Source organism: Colius striatus, chromosome Z (genome assembly GCF_028858725.1).
Source record: "Colius striatus isolate bColStr4 chromosome Z, bColStr4.1.hap1, whole genome shotgun sequence".
NCBI lineage: Eukaryota > Metazoa > Chordata > Aves > Coliiformes > Coliidae > Colius > Colius striatus.
In genome coordinates, this window is record NC_084790.1 from 21318496 (window position 1) to 21340107 (window position 21612).

The window sequence follows — 21612 nt, forward strand, 5'->3', positions numbered from 1 at the left end:
ACAAGGCCCAGAGCCCAGATACTTTGTATTTGTTATGCAGAAATTTTAAACTGAAGAGACAATATAGTGGATGGACACTGCATAATTCCATAATCTGAATCATGTCATTATGTTCTGCTCTGAGTTAAAGCAAGTCATCACTCACAATAATGAGGGGTGGAAAAAAATTCCTTCGAGGGAAAAAAAAGACAGAAAGAAGGAATGACAGAAAAGACAAACAGAAAAACCAATGGGCCTAGAGAGTTGTAAAGAAGAAATAGCAAAATTTCAACATACTCACCATCTGGAAAGGTGAAGGAGTCAATAAGTAGCAATCAATTTTCAAACTAGCCATGTCATAAAGCTGCAGCCAGTGCTCCCTACCAAGTTTAGTGGTTCAGTCCAAAAGAAGCACACCAGAAAGAGGTTGTTAAAGGGCTGCAATTATACCTTTTACCTTTCAGCAATTAATTATTTTGCCTTTTAAAAATACATCACAGTGAATTTACAAAATCTCACATAGATTATATGGGTTTCATAGTACTCTACAAAGAGTAGTCACATAAAATATTTCCAACTTTGTACTGGACATTGAGTTTGCCCTATTCAAACCCACAGCAATACAATTTTCAGAAATGTTGACTGTAGGTCATTTGCTGCCTGCCTATACAGCTGCTTATTTTGACAGATTAATAAAGACATCAGGAGAGCACTGCAATTGCTTGAAAATAACAGCATTTTTATTTCAAAAAAGTTATACCTGTCCAGAAATAACTATTCAGAATGAAACTTCTCAAGTCAACACAACAGAAAGAGGTAATAAATCTATTTTTTCCTCTAACTACTCTCTGATAACAACTATTTCTATCTGTAGTAGGTCTCATACATCCTTACATTCTCCCCTTTGTTTTTACCAGTCTTAAAATCTGATCTTCCAGAGATACATCTAGTACACATGGGGAAAATGTAATTCCTAAGATAATTTCTTATAGTTAACTCCAAGAGAGCTTTCTTTTTAATTTCAAATTTATCTCTTTATTTTCTTAATGCAGGAAGTATACAGGGAGCCATGCATGACCTGTAGCACTCTGAAGAGTAGATGAGAACATCCACAATAGTAATTCTCCTTTTTAACAACCCTGAAATTGCCTTTTTCTACTTAGTAGGGAACATGCCCTTCTTTTAAGAGATTTTGGCTCAGGATCTGTGAAGGAAGTTTTAAGAAATGATCTGAGAAGAATATCATCGCCCTTAAGAAAGGCAGATAGTAAAAAGACATTATACCCACACCACTCTGCCACCTTACTTTCTTCTTCAACAGGCTCTATCTTGGGCCAGTAGCTGTCATTTCAATTTCATTACATCTTTGTAATGTCATAGCATAATAACTTGGCATCACAAAACATTTATGTGACACAAATCCACAGAGCCATAAAGATCCAATTGTGGTGCCTAACTAGATAAATTTTATTCACTGCCACATACGTCCTGTATCAGGCAAACTGAAAGAAGTGTTTCCTTCTGTTAACGTTACTCTCAGACACATCTATTTTGCCTTTTTTGTTTTGGAACAGTTTTTTTTTTTTTTTAGAAGAAGAATTACTCCTAATGAAGAAGTTCTTTTCCTTTATTCAAATCAAGGGTGGGGTTTTTTTTAAGTACCCCTGCAATATATTTCATGTTTAGTTTCCACACAGTAGTTATTAATAAGCCTGCAAGAATTGACTTTTTTCTTTTCCATTAAAATCAATATCTGGTGACTTAGAGTCTGAAATTTGTCATAGAATACCCAACACTTAGTAGAAAATGTAAAGCAGTAATGATTTAGCTGACTATTGCTTCAAGTTGCCCAGTCCAGTGGTTTTTGTGACACAGGCAGTTTCCTTCTTCCCAGTATGGTAAAGCCCAACATGGTGCAATTCTAGTCCCTAGAGATTCCCTACATATACTTATGGAAGGATGCAGCTGCTGCAGTTACAGGTCTGTAATGAGCTGGAGAGCATTTTCCAAGCAGACATCTGTGTACAAGCATGCACAGCCCAATGTAGGTACAACAGAGCCTTTATTAGTACCTCCTTAAACACCAACAGCACTGACGTAAAAAAAGAATATGGATAGTTCATATACTGACTTAATCTCTTTCAGCACGTGCAGACTAGAGAGACAGCCACAAAAACAGATGAAAAGAGGATTTAGTATAAGTAGGACAGAAATACCTTAAAAAAAAAAAGCAGTAAATTGCTTTTCAGGCAAGGAGAATATTCTCATTCCTTATTTTGACATGAAATAAATATATAAAGACAAGCTTCCTCCTCTTTAATTTGAGAATTGCTCCTATGTAACTCCTGACATACACTTCCTTCAACTATACTCCTGCTGTATGTTATCTTACTAGTTGCTCTGCTGCTATTGAACATATCTTCTCCGTTTAGATTGCTCCCTCAAGCCACTTCAAAAATTCACATTTATTTTCGCTGAAGAATAAGTTAGTTTTTAAACGAGTGTTTGAAGGAGAAAAAGAAAAAAAAGTGTTAAACTTTATCCAAAGAGCTTTTTTTAAAAAAAAATCAAAGTTCTAAATACAAGGCCAAAGGTAGAAGAAACTGTGCTTTAATTACTCTTCAAGATTCTAGTACAGTTAAGATTCACTCCAGAAGTTCAGATCATGACCTCACAATATGCTTCCCTCAGCAAGATAGACCTCTATCTACTGTTTCCCTCACATAGAGTAGTTTCATGTCTGCATATGCTGAAGATCTTCCCCTCCCTGTTGTGACTTCCAGCAATGAAGTTTTTCAGATACAGGATAGTTGTTAAACAAAAACTGGGGGAAAACAGATCTAGTGTTACAACATTGAAGAAAAAACAAAAGAAAACTAGCAGATTTAGATGCAAACGTATTCTGTTTTTCATGAAAGTCTCACTAAAAGAAATGCTTGTATTGAAGAAAAACCAAGGAAAGATACAGCAGATTCATAAATGTTGCCAGTGTCTACAAGCCTAAAAGAAGGTAGAGGATTCCAGGCTTCGGAGGTCACAAAAGGGCTGATACTTCATGAGGATACCATTGCTGACACCAGCCAACAGCTCTAAGATGCTTAGCACAGTACAACACCAAAATAGGTAAGGCATGACAAAATCCAACTGGTCTTCCAGCTTCTTTAGACAGCCTTCCTGAAAAAGCTGCTCCAGATGGCCTAAATCACACCTGCAGTGAGGATACTTTTCCTTACAGCAGCTCTCAGGGACACGAGCTTCTCCAGCTGGAAGATGCCAAGAAGTATCTGTTGCATTTATCCAGTCCACATAGTTTTGTACTCCACAACACTGCAGCTTCCTCTGTATCATATCCATAGCCTTGCTGCCAGGATCCTGGGAGTGTTTCCCATTGTGGTGATAGACAAGGTAACTCATAGTGCTTTTCATCTCAGAAGCTATCTGAATAGAGTAGAACTGTAGCAGAACCACTGAAGACATTTCTAGGCAAAGAAGGATCAGCAGTAAGTACATGAGAATTCCTTGCCAATAACAAGACCTCTTAACAGAAATATAAATGGCCAAAACTCCAGTAGGTAGCAAGATAAGAGCAGCTGCAATAGCCAACCAGCCAGGGAGAGACAAGAAATACTCCTGAAATACATAGCTGAAGTTCTTGTACAGCTGGATCACACAAATTCCAGCAAAGGCCATAGCTGCAGCAGCACTCCAGGAGATGATGCCTAGGAACACTAGCAGAAATCGAGCAACAAGCCTGAGCCAGGAATCCTCATGAAACCGCAAAGATGCTACTGCTGCCATCACTCTAAGTCTCTTCATGCTGCTCAGTCCTAGAAAGCCAAACCCTCACTACTGTCATTTAAGAGGCCTCTATCACACTTATCCAGGTGCAGCGGATGGCAACTCCACCCAAAAGCAGCTTGCAGGGAAGCAACACTGATGAGACTTCCCAAGCACAAAGACTAGGCCCTGCATCAGCTGATAACATGCTGCTGCTTGTTCAGCATATTCAGTAGAAACCAGGAGGATGGGTGCCAAGCTTGCTGTCAAGAGGTCATTGCCTCTGTTGTCATGGTAGACGCTTGCATTTGAAGGAGGATGACAGTTAGAAAAAGGATGCAGCCTTTGCTCTACTACATTTGTGTGTTAAAGAGCTAAATGTAAAGAAATAGCCAAGGTGTTAGCTAGTAGTGCTAGTTCAGATCACTTAGACTGGCAAGAGAAAGAGGTAATGTCACTATCAATCCTACAGCGGTAGCCAAGATGGCAACAAATGCACAAGTCAGAGACATTAATGAATGAATAGCTCAAGCAGAGCTATTCAATCAGGGATCTCCATAGGTAACACTCACCTAGACTCATTATCCTTCACAGTATGTTTACCACTCATTAGATTTTGTCAAGGGCATAATGATGCTAACAATATTTTGCCCTTTTTTACCCAGCAAGAATTCAGTGTAGATATCTTCAATTACTGAAGACATCTGGATGAGAAATCCCTACCATTTCACACTTGCACCCCTCAGTTTGCATCACCAGTGATTTGACTGAATGCTTTAATGACTGAATACAAACAGTAAGGACTATATTAACTTTCCCTTGGGTGTAAAGAAACTGAATTACACATCAGATAAATTACTTCACAGCAATCCCAAAGGGAATTAACGCCACCTATCAGCCAGCAAAAGAGCATTATAACTCAAACATAATACAGAAGAGTCAAGGCTGTGAAACCTGCATGAAATTTGCCACAGGTGCCAGAAAGGCATAGACAACATTGATTTTGTAGTCATCCTGATGAAGTCCTGTAACGTCTCATCTGTTTCTCAAAACGCAGAGCAGGGCTAATACAACAGGTATAAATAAGGGGGAACAGAGAGGAATGATCCTCATTTGAAAAACATAAGTACCTGTAGACCCTGCAGGAAAACAGGCAAATCAGGTTTCAAATCACTGAAACCTTGGAAATATGTCAGCAAAGTCAGTGATCCCCCATCTGTCAGAGGTTTTACAAGGACCTATTTCTACTATATATGCTATGCACACACAGATGTTGGGAGGATTTCCACCAAAATGTCTTTCTATGTGCTGTACAAACATGTCATTAAGGCTAATTATTTTGGAATGAGATAAATTGCTTTTATTATTTTTAATCTGGTCATTAACAGTAATTAACAAGGAGTGATTAACTTGTTAAATCTTAACCAAACGCTTCTTTCAAAGGAGCTCTAGGATGTCTGTTATCTTGCAACTGTTGTCTAAAGTCTGTGTCTGCCCTCTCTCCTGTTCAGCTCGCTGTTACCGTCAGCCCTGCAGCTGTGTTGGTTTTGCTGCCATTCCCTTATTCTCTTGAATTAATGGTTTTTTCTCCTATTTCTATGTTGTGCTTCAGGGAGACAGAGAATGGAACAGAACAGGACACATCTGTACACACAAACAAGCTACACCTATTTAATTTTTCCAGTATGCAGAAGATACATGTTTCAGAAAAGAGTGAAGAAACATACCGAAAACATGTCAGAGAATACTATGAGAAGTAACAGCTGTTTATTGCAAGCTTTGTGGAAAAATCACGTGAACTTGCCTGTTTTCCTTTCTGACCTCCCCCATGCTTTATAAGATTTATATCTTAATGAGATTAAAAGAAATATGTTACACACTATTTACTTTTATCTTATTCTACAGTGTCTGAAATGTATTAGAAAACATGAAACTGCTTACAGAAGAATTTTACTGCACCTCTTCATTTCAGACAGGGTAACTACCATCCCTTCTATGCATACAAAGGAGAGAATGACAATGGTTATTGAAGTGTAGAGGCTCTTTATCTTTCTAAATATTTCCCAAATATAATAACTTCCCATTTACTTAAATCTGCCTCTTCGGAACATTGTTTTTCTTTTACATGGCTGTGGGACAGAGAGGGGGACAAGAGAGAGGGGACAGGCTACTTTTGTGGTGCAGGAAGCCAGCCCACTCTGTGCTAAGCAATGCATATGCACTCAGGAAGAAAGCTTCTGTTCAAAATGTTTGTTGTTTGGTAACATAGGAAAACAAAGAAGGACGAGAAAAACATGGAATTTTTTTTCGGGTCCCTGAAGTACCCGAAAGACCTAACTGGCACTCTCAATAGCACTGCATTTCTGCTAAACCATTTTACCTGCATGTATGTCCGAAAGCTTGAAAAAATAAAGACTGGAGGTATCCATCAAGAGACTATAGTTTAACAAAGACACTGTAGGTAAGGCAGAATAGGAATTGTCCTCTGTTTTCTTTCCAGTGGTAAACAGTATAACATGATAAATGCCATCCCCACTTTCTCTGGTGGTGTTTCTTCATATGAACTTATGAATACTGAAATTCAAATGTGGGTGTAACAGATAAGAAATCTTAGATAAACCACTTTCTGTAATGTTGCTGAAAGTATAATCCTTCAAGTTAATAAAATGCCAGCTTTTTTGCATTCATTGTTCTAGCAACCAGTGACAGATGTTGAATGGCTCTGGTGTGCCAGGATGGTCAAATAAGTTTGTTCCACACGGGTCAAGGAGCACGACCAGAGAGCCAGCAAGTCAACACTGTAGTTGTGCAAATGGAACATAAGAGGATGACTAATTTTAGATCATGTGGACTGTAACAGATTAATCAGGGAGCACATCTGAGTTTTTGCTGTAATGGGCAACAGTTCAAATCAAGGTGGCCAGCTAGTCTATTCAGACTTGTGTGAACAAGAAACCAAGAAGTAACTGTGAGGTCAGGGCACAGTTAGAAAAGTCCATCTTGTAAGTTCAATACCGACATCATATGAAATGAGACAAGATCTCAAAGCCAGACTTTCAACCACAGCATTCGTTGTCATAGTGACATGGAAAACCCCTAAAGCTGCCTCAGAACAGCTGGAAATTCCCTGTGACCTCTGCACACATGAAGCTACTGTAGCTGGACCTTGTAGGTGAAGTTAAAGCACTTTAGAAGAGCTTTAGCTTGAGAACTCAGAATATTTTTTTTAAAGTCTTGTTAGATTAAAGCACACCCACAAAATAGGATATGACTTTTCCCCATCCTACCCACCCTCTCGGTTCCTTCACCCCGTGGAAGCTGGCACGTGACTTAGCAAGACTGGTAGACCCACAAAAAGCAGTAGATGGGTATCGCTCCTCCTTTTACTGATCCTGACACTGTTTACTGGCCTTGACCAAGTTGAAGAGACTTCACACACAATTTTTGCAGTTTCCAAGAAAAGCCTACATGCAAAGTGACAGCAAATAAACAGTAATATTTGGTGAGAAAAAGAAACAAACCACAAACTTTGATACATCCCCATCAGATCATTCAAGCTATGACAAGCAGTCAAAACACCACATAGCAGAAGGACTAGATACCAAGCAGAAATCTATTAAAAAAAAAAAAAATGAAAACTGCTAAGAACACTATTGGCTTTTCTAGAATAAAAAAGCATTGTCTTATTAAGAGACATGTCATATTACAAGACCACAGCCCAGATGCAAAAATGATGAACAAGCCTGACTGGACCCAGATCCTACAGTCACTGTCATACACAACTGGTTGCTGTAGTAACCAAGGTCGTATGCAGTTGCCTTGCATGGCTAATACCACTCATGAAAACCTTGAAGCAAGAAGAGCAGATATGATTACTATTCATGGAGAAAATGTACTCTCCGTAAGAACTGATTTACCATTGTGCAGGTGCTTCAACTAAAGCCAGCTAGATATTTACCTCTGTCTCCATTTGCCTGAACAAAAGTAGCCTTTTTTATGACAGAAGAATCGCATCAAATCCTTTCAGAGCTTTTTTTTTTTTTTTTAAGTTTTGATTTTAATGTTCCAGTTTTTCATTGGTATTGAAAATATTGAAAATCACATGTCAGAAGTTCAGAGTGTTCATGTATTTCCCCTCGGATGAATACAGACTACCAAAGAAAGAAAAATAAAACAAACACCAAAGAAACTCAGATAAACACACCCAAAAACAAAAAGAACAACCACCCAAAAAAGATACTTTCTGTACATCTATCCATTCAGAATTTCAGAAGCTGGACAATATTTTAAAGATAGAATGGTTAAAAAAAAAGAAAAAGAAAAAAATGAATCTTCTGTTCTTTTAATAGCCTTCGTTTCATTGCAGTTAGTAGTAAAGGCAGGTTGAAAGAAAAGATACTTTGTAAAAACTTCTAAAAATTAAGAAAGGACATAACACTGAAATTCAAGTCACCTTGACGTTTAAAGTATTTCATTACTTTTTTTTTCATTGTTTTCAACTATCTCTAGCTACAATATTTTTCACGTGGATGCAGTGCTCTCATTTGTGCTTCAAACCATGTGAAAGATTTCTGTGCAGTTTCTGAAGTAATAAAAAAATACTTTTACTATGAAATAGAGTTCCTTTAATAATTAATTCACTAAAGTAACATATCTCTTTGGGGAAAAAGTCAGAAGTGTCTGAACAATACCTGGAAGTTAGTAAACTGTGTAAAGTACTTGACAAGAAGCTTACACTTGTCAGAACTTCCTATTTTATTAAATTTCTTCTCTGTCAGGTCTCCTCAGAAAAGTGATTCCTTGTAGGATTCCTCAAGAAGAGGTCTTCATTCAAAATTAGGCTGGACCCCTGCTGGGCCAGCATTCTCCACAGCATTGCTTCTGAAACCTCAGGCCATCTATGTCAGTGCTATAAGTGAAATGCATGAACATACACTTGTCAGCTTTTGCCCAATGTTGTCAACCCATCCAGTTGCACCATCATAAAGCAGTCATTTGTGCAGAAAATTTTAAATCTTTGTTTCATAGTGATAATACAGAATATATATACAGCATCTGGGACAAATATTTCTGATTAATTGTGTGATAAATCTTAAAATCAGTCAGTCTCAGAGTCTTAAGTTACTGACGTGCTTTTGCAAATGTTGCCTTTACCTGGTTTATTTTTTAGAGGACATAGGCCTTCTAATCCACTTCAAGCTCCAAAAACTGCAGCCTTAAGTCATTAGAATTTATTACAATATGGAGACATGGATCTCGTTGTTGATATTACAATGTAAATCAAGGCTTGGTGTCAGTTTCTAATTGTCAAACCTCTTCAGATCTGTAATGGGAGTTCTCCCAAAATAATGAAATTTGTACAGCTTGTGCTTCATGAACTCTTCTGTGAAGATGAAGGTTGGCAGGGTGTAGATTCTCCTAACGAATAACTGATTCCTTTTTCAGCACACTGGCTGGGAAAAAAAAAAAAATCGATGAAAATATTTTTTGGGGTGGTTAATCTGACAAACAATTAAAAGTTCAGCTTTTCCACTAAGAAAGGCATTAGCAAAAAACATTGTCAGCCTACAAGTCAGCCGAAAATTTAGCCAAGGGGAAGTACAAGAAATATTTGATAGAGTCCTTTTCTCTTTTCACTGTTGTAGTACTGAGCATATCTCTATGAAATGTAATGTTCATCTCACAACGAGTTTTATAGTGACTATAGCAGAGAATTTATTTTTATTATCTTTTGTAAGTCATGACACGAGCATATAAAATGTCAGCTTTGTCAGAATTCGTCTTACAGAACATTTCAAAGAAGTGGAGCCTATTTTAATGGGATTTTTATGTATTTCCATTCAGACAAAATGCAACTTTTCAGAAAATATAAAAAAAATAAAAACTAAAGATATTTGCAATATATTTTTTGTGTTGTATTTCTGTCTACAATCTCTCCACCAAACAATTGCTTTCAAGAGGTATTTTGCTTTTAAACATAGATACCGTCACTGACATGGAAAGGATCTATTAGGTTTAAACTAATAGAAGCATCTAAATGTAAAACAAATGAAAATGTATTTGAACATGAAATATAACAACGAATTTCAATGAGCAAACATGAATACATTCCACTATCAGGAAAGGCATATCTGCCAACTTCCAGCCCCAACAAGTAGAACAACTTGACTTTGCCTTGGTAGGAGTTGTTTTCTTTATTTCAGAATTCAGTATAGTCACCGAAATTCAATTTTCAAGCCCAACTGCTGGGCATCAGAGGACTTTTCAGAAGCCCCAGTGATTTTTTCAGAAACCTCCGTGATGTTCTCATAATGCTGAAACCCAGCTAGGACTACCAAATATATCCCAACACTCCAGAAGAATTTTACTTTCTCCTTCAGCATCTTGGCAGGTGTGGTTACTGTGCTCAGGGAAAGGGAAGACAGGTAGAATAGGTGCCTTTTCAGCATCTTGCAGCAGAACTGTTCTATTGTACAGGCACACCAGGAGAAAGCCTAGGAGAGAGTGTGAGAAGGAGATGACATGGGAGATGCTGCTTTCTTGCCCACAGCACTGCTAGCTTGCCCACAGCATAGTTCAGGACACCTTTTGCTCTGTATAAATTATAGTCCTGATTCACTGCTAGCTCCAGCATGAGAATTCATGCTAATATACATGGAGTCATTTGCATATTCCCATTTTCAGCAGTCAGAAGAAAAAGATTCAATGCGAAGCAGAGAAAGTATTTGGAGGACAAACAAAGTGAGTAGATTTATTCAAATTCCATTAAATGCTGCTACAAGTGAAATAGCCAGTGATGAAGAGCTTAGTTACTGAATCAGGATAAAACCTATGAAAAATACCCAAAATAGAAAAAGTATTAACCGATATTTTCATCTTTAACCCGCTTCAAAAAATTTGTTTGGGAGTTGCCTGAAAAAAAAAAAAAGTGTTTTCCTGATTGGCATTGTGAGAACAACCACCCAGGACCAAAGGAAAAATAGCTCTGTAATCTCAGTGGCCTTGTTTTTGCAGAGAGCAAAACACCAGCTCATTCAGGACTACCATGAATTTTCACAGAAAATAATGCAATTAGGTTTTACGTAAGCTCTCATGCCTCACCATCACCTAGTCATTGAGCTCAGCATGATTCAGTGATCAGGTAAGGATATTCATGCTGAAAGGGGGACAAACCTTGTGACTGTTTGTACACATTTTTCCTTCTTGAAAGTCATTCATGGGAGTCAAGGTGTTCAAAATGAAGTGGCCACCTCAATTATACATTCCAGAAAGCCTGGTGGCTCTCCCCACACACAGATGCAAACAGCTGGGAAGTCACTGTTCAACAGCATTCCCCAGAGGCAAAGAGGGAGGCAGGATTTCCAAAGCCAAGACAAACACCTTACCCATGCCATCAGGGCTACACCAACAGTGGAGATGATCACAGCAGCCTCAGTTTCTCTATGTGTCACCCTGATATATTTCTCCAACGCTATGTTCACTTCAGCAACAAATTTACATTTATAGGCCTGTCACCAAGCCAAATACATAAGACAGCTATTGCAGACACCCAGTAACAGCTCCAGTTTTCAGAAAACATAAGATTCAATGCGAGTAGAGCTGACTGACAAGCAGCTCCTGCAGCCAAAGGATTTCTGCAATGTGGAGGAAGGAAGGGGTAACAGCTCAAACCACAGACCTGCCTAGATCTGCTTTGGCACAGTCTGTGCTTTCAGCATCTTCTCTTTCCCTGACCACAAAGTCTGTGCAAAATATGAGGAGAAAGATAGGAACTACTGCAAGGAAAACGGAAACTGAAGTCCTTGTCTACTCTAGTGCTAATAGGAATAAACCTCACATTCAAATATTCAAGGCTTTCCCTGCTCTAGTTCTTTGCATGGGTTTTGCCAAGTGACAGCCTCGTTAATTTTAACATAAAAATGTAGCATTGCTGAACATACCTTTGTCAACAAGTGCCAGTTTGACAAATGCTTTTGCTAAACCTTAAAAATACTGAAAAATCACACTAGAATGAAGACTGAGCCCATTGACCTGACTGGCATGATAATGAACACTGCTGAAAGCCACAGTGTTTCCTTACACTTATAAACTCTGTAATAATTGTAAATCCTGCTAAACACACACACTTTCATGTTTGCATTTGTTCCCTTCAGCTAATTAACCAGCTTTATTTGTAATAAATACTTATACGATTTCCCAGGCAGCAATGCATTCCATTTAATTAAAAATATTTCCAATATTTTCACATGTCAATCGTAGTAATTGTGGGTTTAGAGTTGTCGTGTTTCTATGTTTTTCTTTAATGAGGTGATGCTGAAATGTTTCCTCGTGGCTGGTAGTTAAACTGTTTATAAAAATACACTGTTCTTAGAAACAAGTAGATATCAGATACTGTGACCGTGTCTTTGTTTCACAGTGCTCCTCCAGACAAATTTTATGGTAACAGTTAAGAGTACAACTCAAAGGAACAAAACATTCAGCTGCTGTAGTGAAGAAAGCAGAAGGAACAGAAGGCAGTAAAATAAGCTTTGATAAATGAAAAAGCCTGCAACCAGATAGAAACACGAATTTGCACCTGACAACCCAGAGATAACCAAGCAACCCATACCAACACATTAAAGCTACCTTTCTCTTTTTTTCATTCATGTCCTCATACTGACAAGTGTTTCTGGGAAGGCAGATTGCAGAATAAGATGCAGGTGAAAAGTCAAAGTAAACTGGAATCCTTCCAGAGATTTCAGAGTCAGTTAAGAAGTTCATTCTAAGATTCATACAACACGTAGAAGAACTTCTATATGAAATATAAAATTTTTACAAAATTGTTTAATAAACATAAAAAATATAAAGAATTTGCTAATCTAGCAACTATACATTTTAATGAGTTCAAATTAGGACTAGTAACAAAAGTGTAGAATTACCCTATTTCAGGGGGAGAAAAAAGAATCAAAATTCTTTACCTCATTTTTTTTCAAGAATCTTTTTAATATTTCAGAGAAATTCCAGAGATAGCTAAAAAGTTATTTTACTTTCATGTAGGAATGACCTTCAAATACAAAGGTATTTTTAAAGTGCTTTATGTAACATAATTCTGAAGAACATGATTAAAAGACCTGAGTGTGTGTGAGACTAGTGTCTCCCTGGAGAATTTCAAGGTGTCTTGATTTTTCCCTGAACAAAAATGAAATCAGATTAAAAAAGTCATAAGAAAGAGAAAAGCTTAAAAAAAACCCATTTATCAATGCAGTTGACTTCATAACTCTACCATAAAGCCTGAAGGAAATGAGGAGAAAAGCCTTCCAGAGCCCTGCTAGATAATACAACAGTGCTGATTCTCAACTCAGTTCTAAAGAAAGCAAAGTATCAGAAAACACCATTTCATTGCTGGAATTGGAATGATATAAAGTCCTATGAGATCAAAATCAGACCTAGCCTGTACATGTTTATTTAAATCTCCTCATATCAAGTACATTTAAACTAATTTTAATGTATGTGTATGCCATCTTAGATACTTAACTACTAAATGAACCACACCAACAGAGCTGGAAAAAGCGGGAAATAAGCTAAAAGCCTGAAAATACTGAACAATTAGTTACCTCAGCAGGGAGGTAATAAATGAATATTCATGTAGTTGATAACATTTGGGGGGATTAACAGGTGGAGATAGGTGTTTGCTCCTGTATTTAATTTTCATTCTCAAATGAAGGAATAAACTCATCTATGCAGACTGCTGAGACTGAATTTTACTTGAATTCGAATAGCTGCAAATATTGACATCTTTAGTAAGGGTTGCTTTGTAAGATGGGTGGTTAAGGAAATTAAAGGAAACATTAATTTGAAATTGTAGAATCATTTCAGTTGGAAAAAACCTTAAAGACCAAGTCTAACCACTAACCTCACACTGCCAGGCCCATCACTAAAATAAATTATGTCCCTCAGCACCTCGTCTCTTTGTCTTTTAAGTATCTCCAGGGATGGTGACTCCACTATCTCCCTGGCAGCCCATTCCAATGCTTAGTAATCCTTTCAGTGAAAAAGTTCTTCCTAATCTCCAATCTAAACCTCCCGTGGTGCAAGTTGAGCCCATTTCCTCTTGTCCTATCATTCATGACTGGAGAAAAATATCTGATCCCCACGTCACTACAACTCCCTTTCAGGCAGTTGTAGAGAGGGATGTTTCCTCTCAGCCTTATTTTCTCCAGGAGAAATGTAACCACTTTTTAAATACATCAATTAAAAGTCATACATTAGCTTAGAAGCATGATGTTTGGGGTTTTTTTCCTACTTTCCTGTTTGTGAATAAAAACACAGACTAAAAAGAGTGTAGTATTAGTAACAGTAATAAAAATAACAACATGTAATCAAGTAACAATAGATAACAGAGAATATCTATCCTTATCAGTCTTCTTAGATTTCTGGGCACCTTGTCTAGAAATTATTTTATTACTTTTGAACAACAGAAAAAAGAAAAGCTGCATAATGAAAAAAGAATTGATACTACATACCACAGACTGCTCCACACTGTCATCAAGGTGAGAGAAAAAGAAAGTTTGTTATTCCAACCTCTTAAACGTGTAGTAAATGCATCAGGATTTGCCACACATTAAAATAAACACTCTTAAAGAGAGAGTGATTTGGTTTAAGTTAAGGATGTTTTTTAACAGAAAGGGATCTACTGATCAAGAGGAAAGTGTAAATAAGAGTCAAATATCTCAGTCCTTGTAATGTCTTGCAGGGTAATATGAAACAGGAACATAAGAAGCAGCTCAGTAACCCAAATGAGATAACAGATACTGAAGAAATGCAAGCAGATGTTAAGGGAAGATTATATTCAAAACTTGAATGGAAATGCAAAACTTCAGAAATGGCAAACTACAAGCAAGGCCCCTTGCTGTCATTTGAGCTGCCATGAGATGTTCATAATTAGTAATGGTAAGAACTAGGTCACTCCACACAAAATAACAGAACCACTGAATGGCAGGGTTTGGAAGGGATATCTAGAGATTATCTAGTCCATCTCCCTGATAAAGCAGGTTCATCCAGATCCGGTCACACATGAACATCTCCAGGCAGATTTGAAAACCTCCAGAGACTCAACACCCTTCCTGAGCAGCCTGTGTCAGGGCTCCTTCACCCTCACAGGAAAGGAGTTTCTCCTTATGTTCAAGTAGAACTTCCTGTGCTTCAGCTTGGGCCTATTGTCTCTTGTGTCACTGGGCACTACAGAAAATAGACTGGCTCCATCCTCTTGACATCCAACCTTTAAGTATTTATAAGATCCTCTCTCAGTTTTCTCCAGGTCTTGCACTCTTTCCTCATCAGAGAGATGTTCCAGTCCCCTGATCATCTCTGTAGCCATCCACTGGAGTGTCTCCAAGAAGTTCTCTGTCTCTCTTGGATTTGGATGCCCAGAACTGGATGCAGTAGTCCAGATACAGCCTCATAAGGGCAGAGTATAGGGGGAGGAGAACCTCACTCAACCTACTTGCCACACTCTTTTTATGCACTCTAGAATGCCATTTGCATGCCAGGCCTCACATCAAGACACTTGTGATTGTGTGCAGGATTTAGGCTGAGTCATGTCCTCTTCATCCACAGGTAGTTTTTTTGTTAATCCATTCACATTTGTCTGGGAAATGGCTGCATCAGTAGTAAAAGAAACGTGACGCTGTCGTAAGAGCAGGCCACTTCCAGATAAGGCCATATCCCAAATCACACTTCATCATCACTTGCAGGGGTATGTGGTATTTTTGTTTTTTATGAAGTAGATTTTCTTTAAAATATGTCAGAGTGTTTTTTCCTGATTTGGTTTGTGTCTTTCCAACACAATGTCCTAATGTCCTTTTTTCTGGAAAAAGCATTCAAAAGTATAAGACAAAAGACAGCTACCTGTATCTTCATATCTTTCTATTATTTTCATCCCCTGCAACAATGTGAAGGCAGAGATCCTTGTTGATATGCTCTTTGGATGTTTCCTATATAGTTGTGGTTTTTTTGGACCTTCAATTCATTTTCACTTAGGAATGTTGCATTACCTTCAGCTGCCATCTCTAGCTTTTGAAGGTAGGTAGGAGAAGAGGAGAAGTGTTATTTTCTGTAGAATATGTACTTTACACTTCTAACTGCATCATCAGGAGGAGCATTGTCATTAACCATAGCTGCTGTAGGAAAGCACTGGTACCCTGTAAGCAAGGGGCACACTTCTGACACTAAATCTTTCTGAATTACCACCACCACATTTACCCAGACCACACATACCCTGCAGTTCTCTCTTGGAGAACCGAGACAGTTGCACTTGTCCCTGCAAGCTCCCTGTGAGGTAGAACAGAAAATATTCTTCTGTCATAATGATCATCTCTTCAAATCAAGCTTTGGATGAAGGACTTAAAGAACAGAAAATTTCAGGAAAGGCAGCACTGGGGTTTAAGCAAGCTATAAATTCAGATTACTTTGAGTAATGAAAGCATTTTAAAGACTATGTTCAGCTATCTATAAATCTGAGATTATTTTTACCTTTCACGTTATGGTCTTTCATTAGAAGCAAATTGGGAAAGCACAAGGATAATATATGATGAAACATTAGGTATACCACTGAGACCAGCAGGGATATTTCAGAGATGCAAACAGAAATCACAATGCTGAAATAGGACACCATTTAATTCTTCTCTTCTGTATATCTGTGTCCAGTAACCACTTCGAAGTCCTGCATTTTTTCCCCAGGCTGTTTGAGCAACAGTACTTTGCCTTCACTGCCTCTTACCAGCCTCCTCTACGCTTCACTGGGTGATCAATTAGGTCATAGCTCTTGGAGCAACAGCTCAAGCTCTGTACTCCTCTCAGACCACCCATCGACCAGTACAGGGCTAAATCATAGAATCGTAAAATCACAAAATGGTTTGGATTGGAAGGTCTCTTCCAACCACCAGTGAGACCGTCAGTGCTTCAGATTCCAGATCTAGAAAGTTGAGTGTTATTTAGTTATGGAAGTGAAGTTAAATTTCCCACTGGATTTGGAAGAGATATCTCTACCTTTATCTTGTGAAGAAAGAAACTGAGTCAGACCCAGTCAGTGTATCTGACATTATACCCAAGTTCATGTCACCAGCGTTCACTCACAACTACCCTTCAGTCCGGCAGCACTTGCATGACGGCATCCAAAGAAATATTCTGTACTGGATCCCCTCTAAGGAAATGTACTGGCCAATGTCAATACAGTATCTCTCTGAGTTCAGAATAAACAAAAGATCTGAAACCACATATGAAAACTAATTAACTTACAGAATTGACCTGTGGTCTGAAGACATACACATTTAAGCAGCCACTTGGGCTGTGCGATTATTCTCAGATTCACCATATGTATAAATGAATGGCAATTTCACGCAACATCAATCAGTATAAGGTTTTGTATGATGTAATTGCCATGTAACTAGGCTGCATTAGCCATCAAGTCTGATAACTTTCTTCCCTTCCTATTGCTCAGTCCTCATAGATAAGTTGAGATACAGTATGCAAATATTAAGCAAGGAATATACATTTTCCAATGAGCTGTCAAATGAACTTGCAAAATATTTCAACCACAGCACAATATACAGACCAACTTTATTTACACCACCTTTTGCTCATTCATTACCTTTTCATTACCTCTGTCAGGCCAGTGTTTGACAGTGTGCCACACCAGAACTTTTCATAACACCAAAGGCACAGGCTCATACATTTCACATACAGGCACATACATTTCACATACAACCGTTTACTATCACGTGCTTCATGCAATTATGTTCAAAATACTGTCATAATCTCTGTAAAACACAGTATCACTTTGCAAATTTAATAATAATAATCTGATCTGCTGCTTTCAAAATTGAAACTATGATCAGTAAACCTCAGCAAACTTGATACATGTTATGTAGAAATGTCAAAGTTTTCTTATTTAAGTGACATTTCTTAGAATCTGCACAGCTTCTAGGATCTAATCTAATCAGTCCCTTCTGTACAATGCACTGTACAGAAACATAGGAAGGAGCCATCCACAAGTAGAAGAGGAGTTGTGATTGTCAGGTCTTTAAAAGCAATCTTGCATGCTCAGTATTGCATACGATGGGAGTTGGAACACCTTAACTGATATTTAATTCCTATGCACTTAGAATTGATCCATTCAAAAAGTATTCCTAGGGGTCTTCATTGAAATTGTAGACCAAACTTGCACACATTCAGGGTAGGAATGCTCCTACAGACCACCACCGGTGAGCATCTCAGGGGACCTCCAGAGCTTGGGAGGAGACGTTTGTTACACCCGTGGGCTTGTGCAGAGGGAGAGTATGGATGCATCTGTGTGTGTGTGCATACCACTGCGCATGCATGCATGCATGCGAGTGCATAAGTGGGATTAGACCTTCTTGAGTTTGACTCTAGAACGGTCTTTACAGGTTTGTAGATGTTTCCTAACTTTTTATAGGTGTTTATTACTGTAGTTTATATGTTGTGATTCCAATCATGATCTAAAATGCATAGTTCAATGAGCTGCTGTTAATTCCTTCTTCATAAACGAAACACTCATTTCTACGAGAAGACTGAGAAGGGATTTTATCAATGCTTATAAATATGTTTAGGATGAATGTCAAGGGACTGGAGAAACGCCAATTTTGTAGTGCCCAGTGACCAGACAAGGGTCAAAGGCACAAGCTGGAACACAGGAAGTTCCACTTGAACGTGACAAGAAACTTATTTCTGTGAGGGTAAGGGGCCTCTGGAGAAGGCGGTCCAGTGGAGGAGACTGTGGAGTCTCCGTCTCTGAAGGACTTCCAAATCCACCTGGACACATTCCTGTGTGACCTGATCAAAGATAACCTTTGTCAGCAGAGAGGCTGTACTGGATGACCTCTAGAAGTCTCTTACAATACCTACCATCCTATGATTCTGTGTGTTAATAAGTTTTCTATGTGCAAGGTAGATGTACTCCCTAAAGCGCTTATGCAAGATGCTTTAACTCTATTGTCTGTTACTGCAACTCTTATATAAAAAGCTGTCTTTTCAGTGGTCTCCTGTACTTAGATTATTATAGTTTGGTAAATTGTGATCACTTCTTGCTATATGTTCATGGAGTGTTTAACACAGTAGGGACCCTAAATTTTTATTACCTAAAAATTGGTTCCAAACAATTCACTCCTGTATTTTTCCCCATTTCTTGTGTGAAAAATACATGATCACAGACAAAGCCACTTTTCCAAGGCTCCTGTGTTGGCCACACATTGACAAACAAGACCTGCTGTGTTTCATAGGCATCATTGATCTCTCTGACCCAGCTTGAAGAATTATTTGTGTTAAGGCACAGTTTCACATGAAGTTAGAGAGAAGAAACACAGCTGGTCCCATGTCATTTCAGTATCCATTTTATTATGCTTTCTCTTTTCTTCTGTGTTTAGAAGCTTACATTCATTATGGAACTATCATTTTTGAGCTCAAATTTCCAGACCTCCTCTATTGCCATATATCTAGCAAAATTCTTTTTTTATGGCTATTACCAGTGGATTTTCTGCTGATGTTTGCGCAATTGGACTCAACCTGCACCTCTCTAGACAGGTATAAAAGCTCACAAAAGTCTGTAATATAAAGACTTTACAAAAATGAAATAAAACATGAAATGAGTTTCAGAGGCCAAGAAGGAAATGGAACTGAGGAGATCACTATGACAACATTGCCACCTAAAAACAGAGTTCAGTTCATTTTCTGTGAAAATTTATTACCATAGTCTTCTAAGCACTGTAATGCATAAACCATCATAAAGAAATAAAATCAACTTATCTAAAGCCTTTTGACTAGTTTCTGATCTCTTCATCACTATTAAAACCAGCCTGGCCTTCACTGAGACCTCATCGGTTTCAGTAGGATCACAGTAGAGTAACCAGGAGGAAAATGCAACAACTGAGGGGTTCTTCTCTGCTTTGAGACCAAAGGCAGCTGAAGCAGATATGATGGGCTTTTAAAAAATGTGAACTATTCTGATGTGATCTCTGGCATTTAGGATACCAAAATGCAAAAGGAATGTTTTCTATGACAATTTAGTGATACTCTCACTAAAAGACATATGCCAACTTTCCTCACAGAATCTCAACATTAAAAACTTTTTTAAAAATCAGCTAATCAATTGATTGTATGAATATATACTGTTATATGAATATTTGCTGATATATATTTACTGTAGAAGATTTAGGGTCAAGATAATGTAAAATATTGGGTTTATACTAACTCAGTTAAAACCTGGTTTAGAAATCTTACTCTGACAATTATTCCTAGAGTAAGAGAGTAGAAAAATACACACTGATTGATCTGTAGCAGGCAGAAAATCATAGACAACTGATTTTATTTGGAGAAACCACCCAGACAACACTAGCAAAAGTGTTCCACATAGAAAAAAAATAGGGTTCTTCACCATTGTAACACTAACAGCATTAACTAAGCCCTAATCCTGACCAAGGTTTCCCTTATGCACAAACACTGAGTGTGAAGTATAGGTTGCTTGCAGTACATAACGCATCTGCTTTGCCTGAGCGCTTCAGCTGAAGAGTACTCATCCAATGAGTAACTCTTCTAAGAAATATCAAACACACCATTTGTGAAAGAGATGGCTGATCCAAGCACACAACGTTAGAGACAGTGACAGACAATTACTCTGTAACAGGCAAGGCAACGTGCTGCACGTGGGTCTCTGCAGGATTTTGGACCACCAGGAATCTCTCACACAGAGATGTGGTAGCACTAATTACATATGGACCGCTAATATTTTCTGTCTGAAATTGGTGTCAGTTGCCAGAAGTTCTAAATTCTAGTCCTTTTCTATAAAGCTCTTTCAGCTTCGCTCTGGCTTCACTGTTTTCAGAACTGACTTCACTGAACATTTAATTGTACATGTGGAGGAGAAAGCTCTAGGCTACAGGCTTCCACTGCACACCAAGCAATCTTTGATCGTAAAAGTAGCTGTGATTGCTTTCTGATGAGAACCCCTGACAGAAAGAAAAAGTCATGCACTTTTCTTTTGATTCAGTGAAATGGTGGTCATTTCAAACACGACTCAATAGCTTGATCAAGCTGGAGGAAAGAGCTGTCTTGACAGAGGAATCAGACCATGAAGGGCCACCTGGCAAACACTATTGAAGAAAATGAAGAAAGAAAGACCAGTTTTTGCAACTCTTGATGCTTTTTGCAATTTAAAGGAGTACTTACTTAATAGTTAGGTGATTAAACTATTTGTAAGTGCTTAACTAGTTAATTAAATTATTAACAAGTGTTTAACAAGTGCTTAGCTCATTAGTGTGGTGTTAGATTATTGACTAAAATAATCTTGTATCTGCAACACAATAAAGGAAATTTACCCAGATCTCACTCAGCCTGGATGGGAGCCTCAGGAAGGAATCATAGAATCACAAAATCTCAAGGGTTGGAAGGGATCTTGAAAGACCATCTAGTCCAACCAGTCTCTGATGTGGCCACCACCACATTGCATGACTTGAAGCATGTTTGCTGCTTTTACTGTTTGAGCAGAGCACCAAGGGTCAATGCTGGTGCTCTAGCTGATACTTTCTCAGCCAATGCTGAGAACACCTGTCTGGTGCTCTAATTGCAGAGTAGAACACCGTATCATACAATCACGGAAAGGTAGGGGTTGGAAGGGACCTTTGGATATCATCCAATTCAACCACCCTGTTCAAGTAGGTCCACCTAGATCAGATCATACAGGAAGACATCCAGAATGGTTTTGAAGACCTCCAATGAAGGAGACTCCACAACCCCTCTGGGCAGTCTGTGCCACTGCTCCATCACCCTCACAGTAAAATAGTTTTTTCTTATATTTAAATGGAACTT

General features: G+C 38.2%; 1 protein-coding gene across 1 annotated transcript; it reads right to left on the reverse strand.

Annotated features, from left to right (window-relative positions):
* Nucleotides 1-2979: 2979 nt before the first annotated feature.
* LOC104557646 (tetraspanin-3) lies at nucleotides 2980-3777 on the reverse strand. Its single transcript, XM_010201950.1, has one exon. The coding sequence runs from the start codon at nucleotides 3775-3777 to the stop codon at nucleotides 2980-2982; it is 798 nt and encodes a 265-aa protein (XP_010200252.1).
* Nucleotides 3778-21612: the final 17835 nt, after the last annotated feature.

What these genes read in the sequence shown, in the direction of transcription:
- LOC104557646 (XM_010201950.1), bottom strand. Translation starts at nt 3,777, where the DNA reads ATGGCAGCAGTAGCATCTTTGCGGTTTCATGAGGATTCCTGGCTCAGG.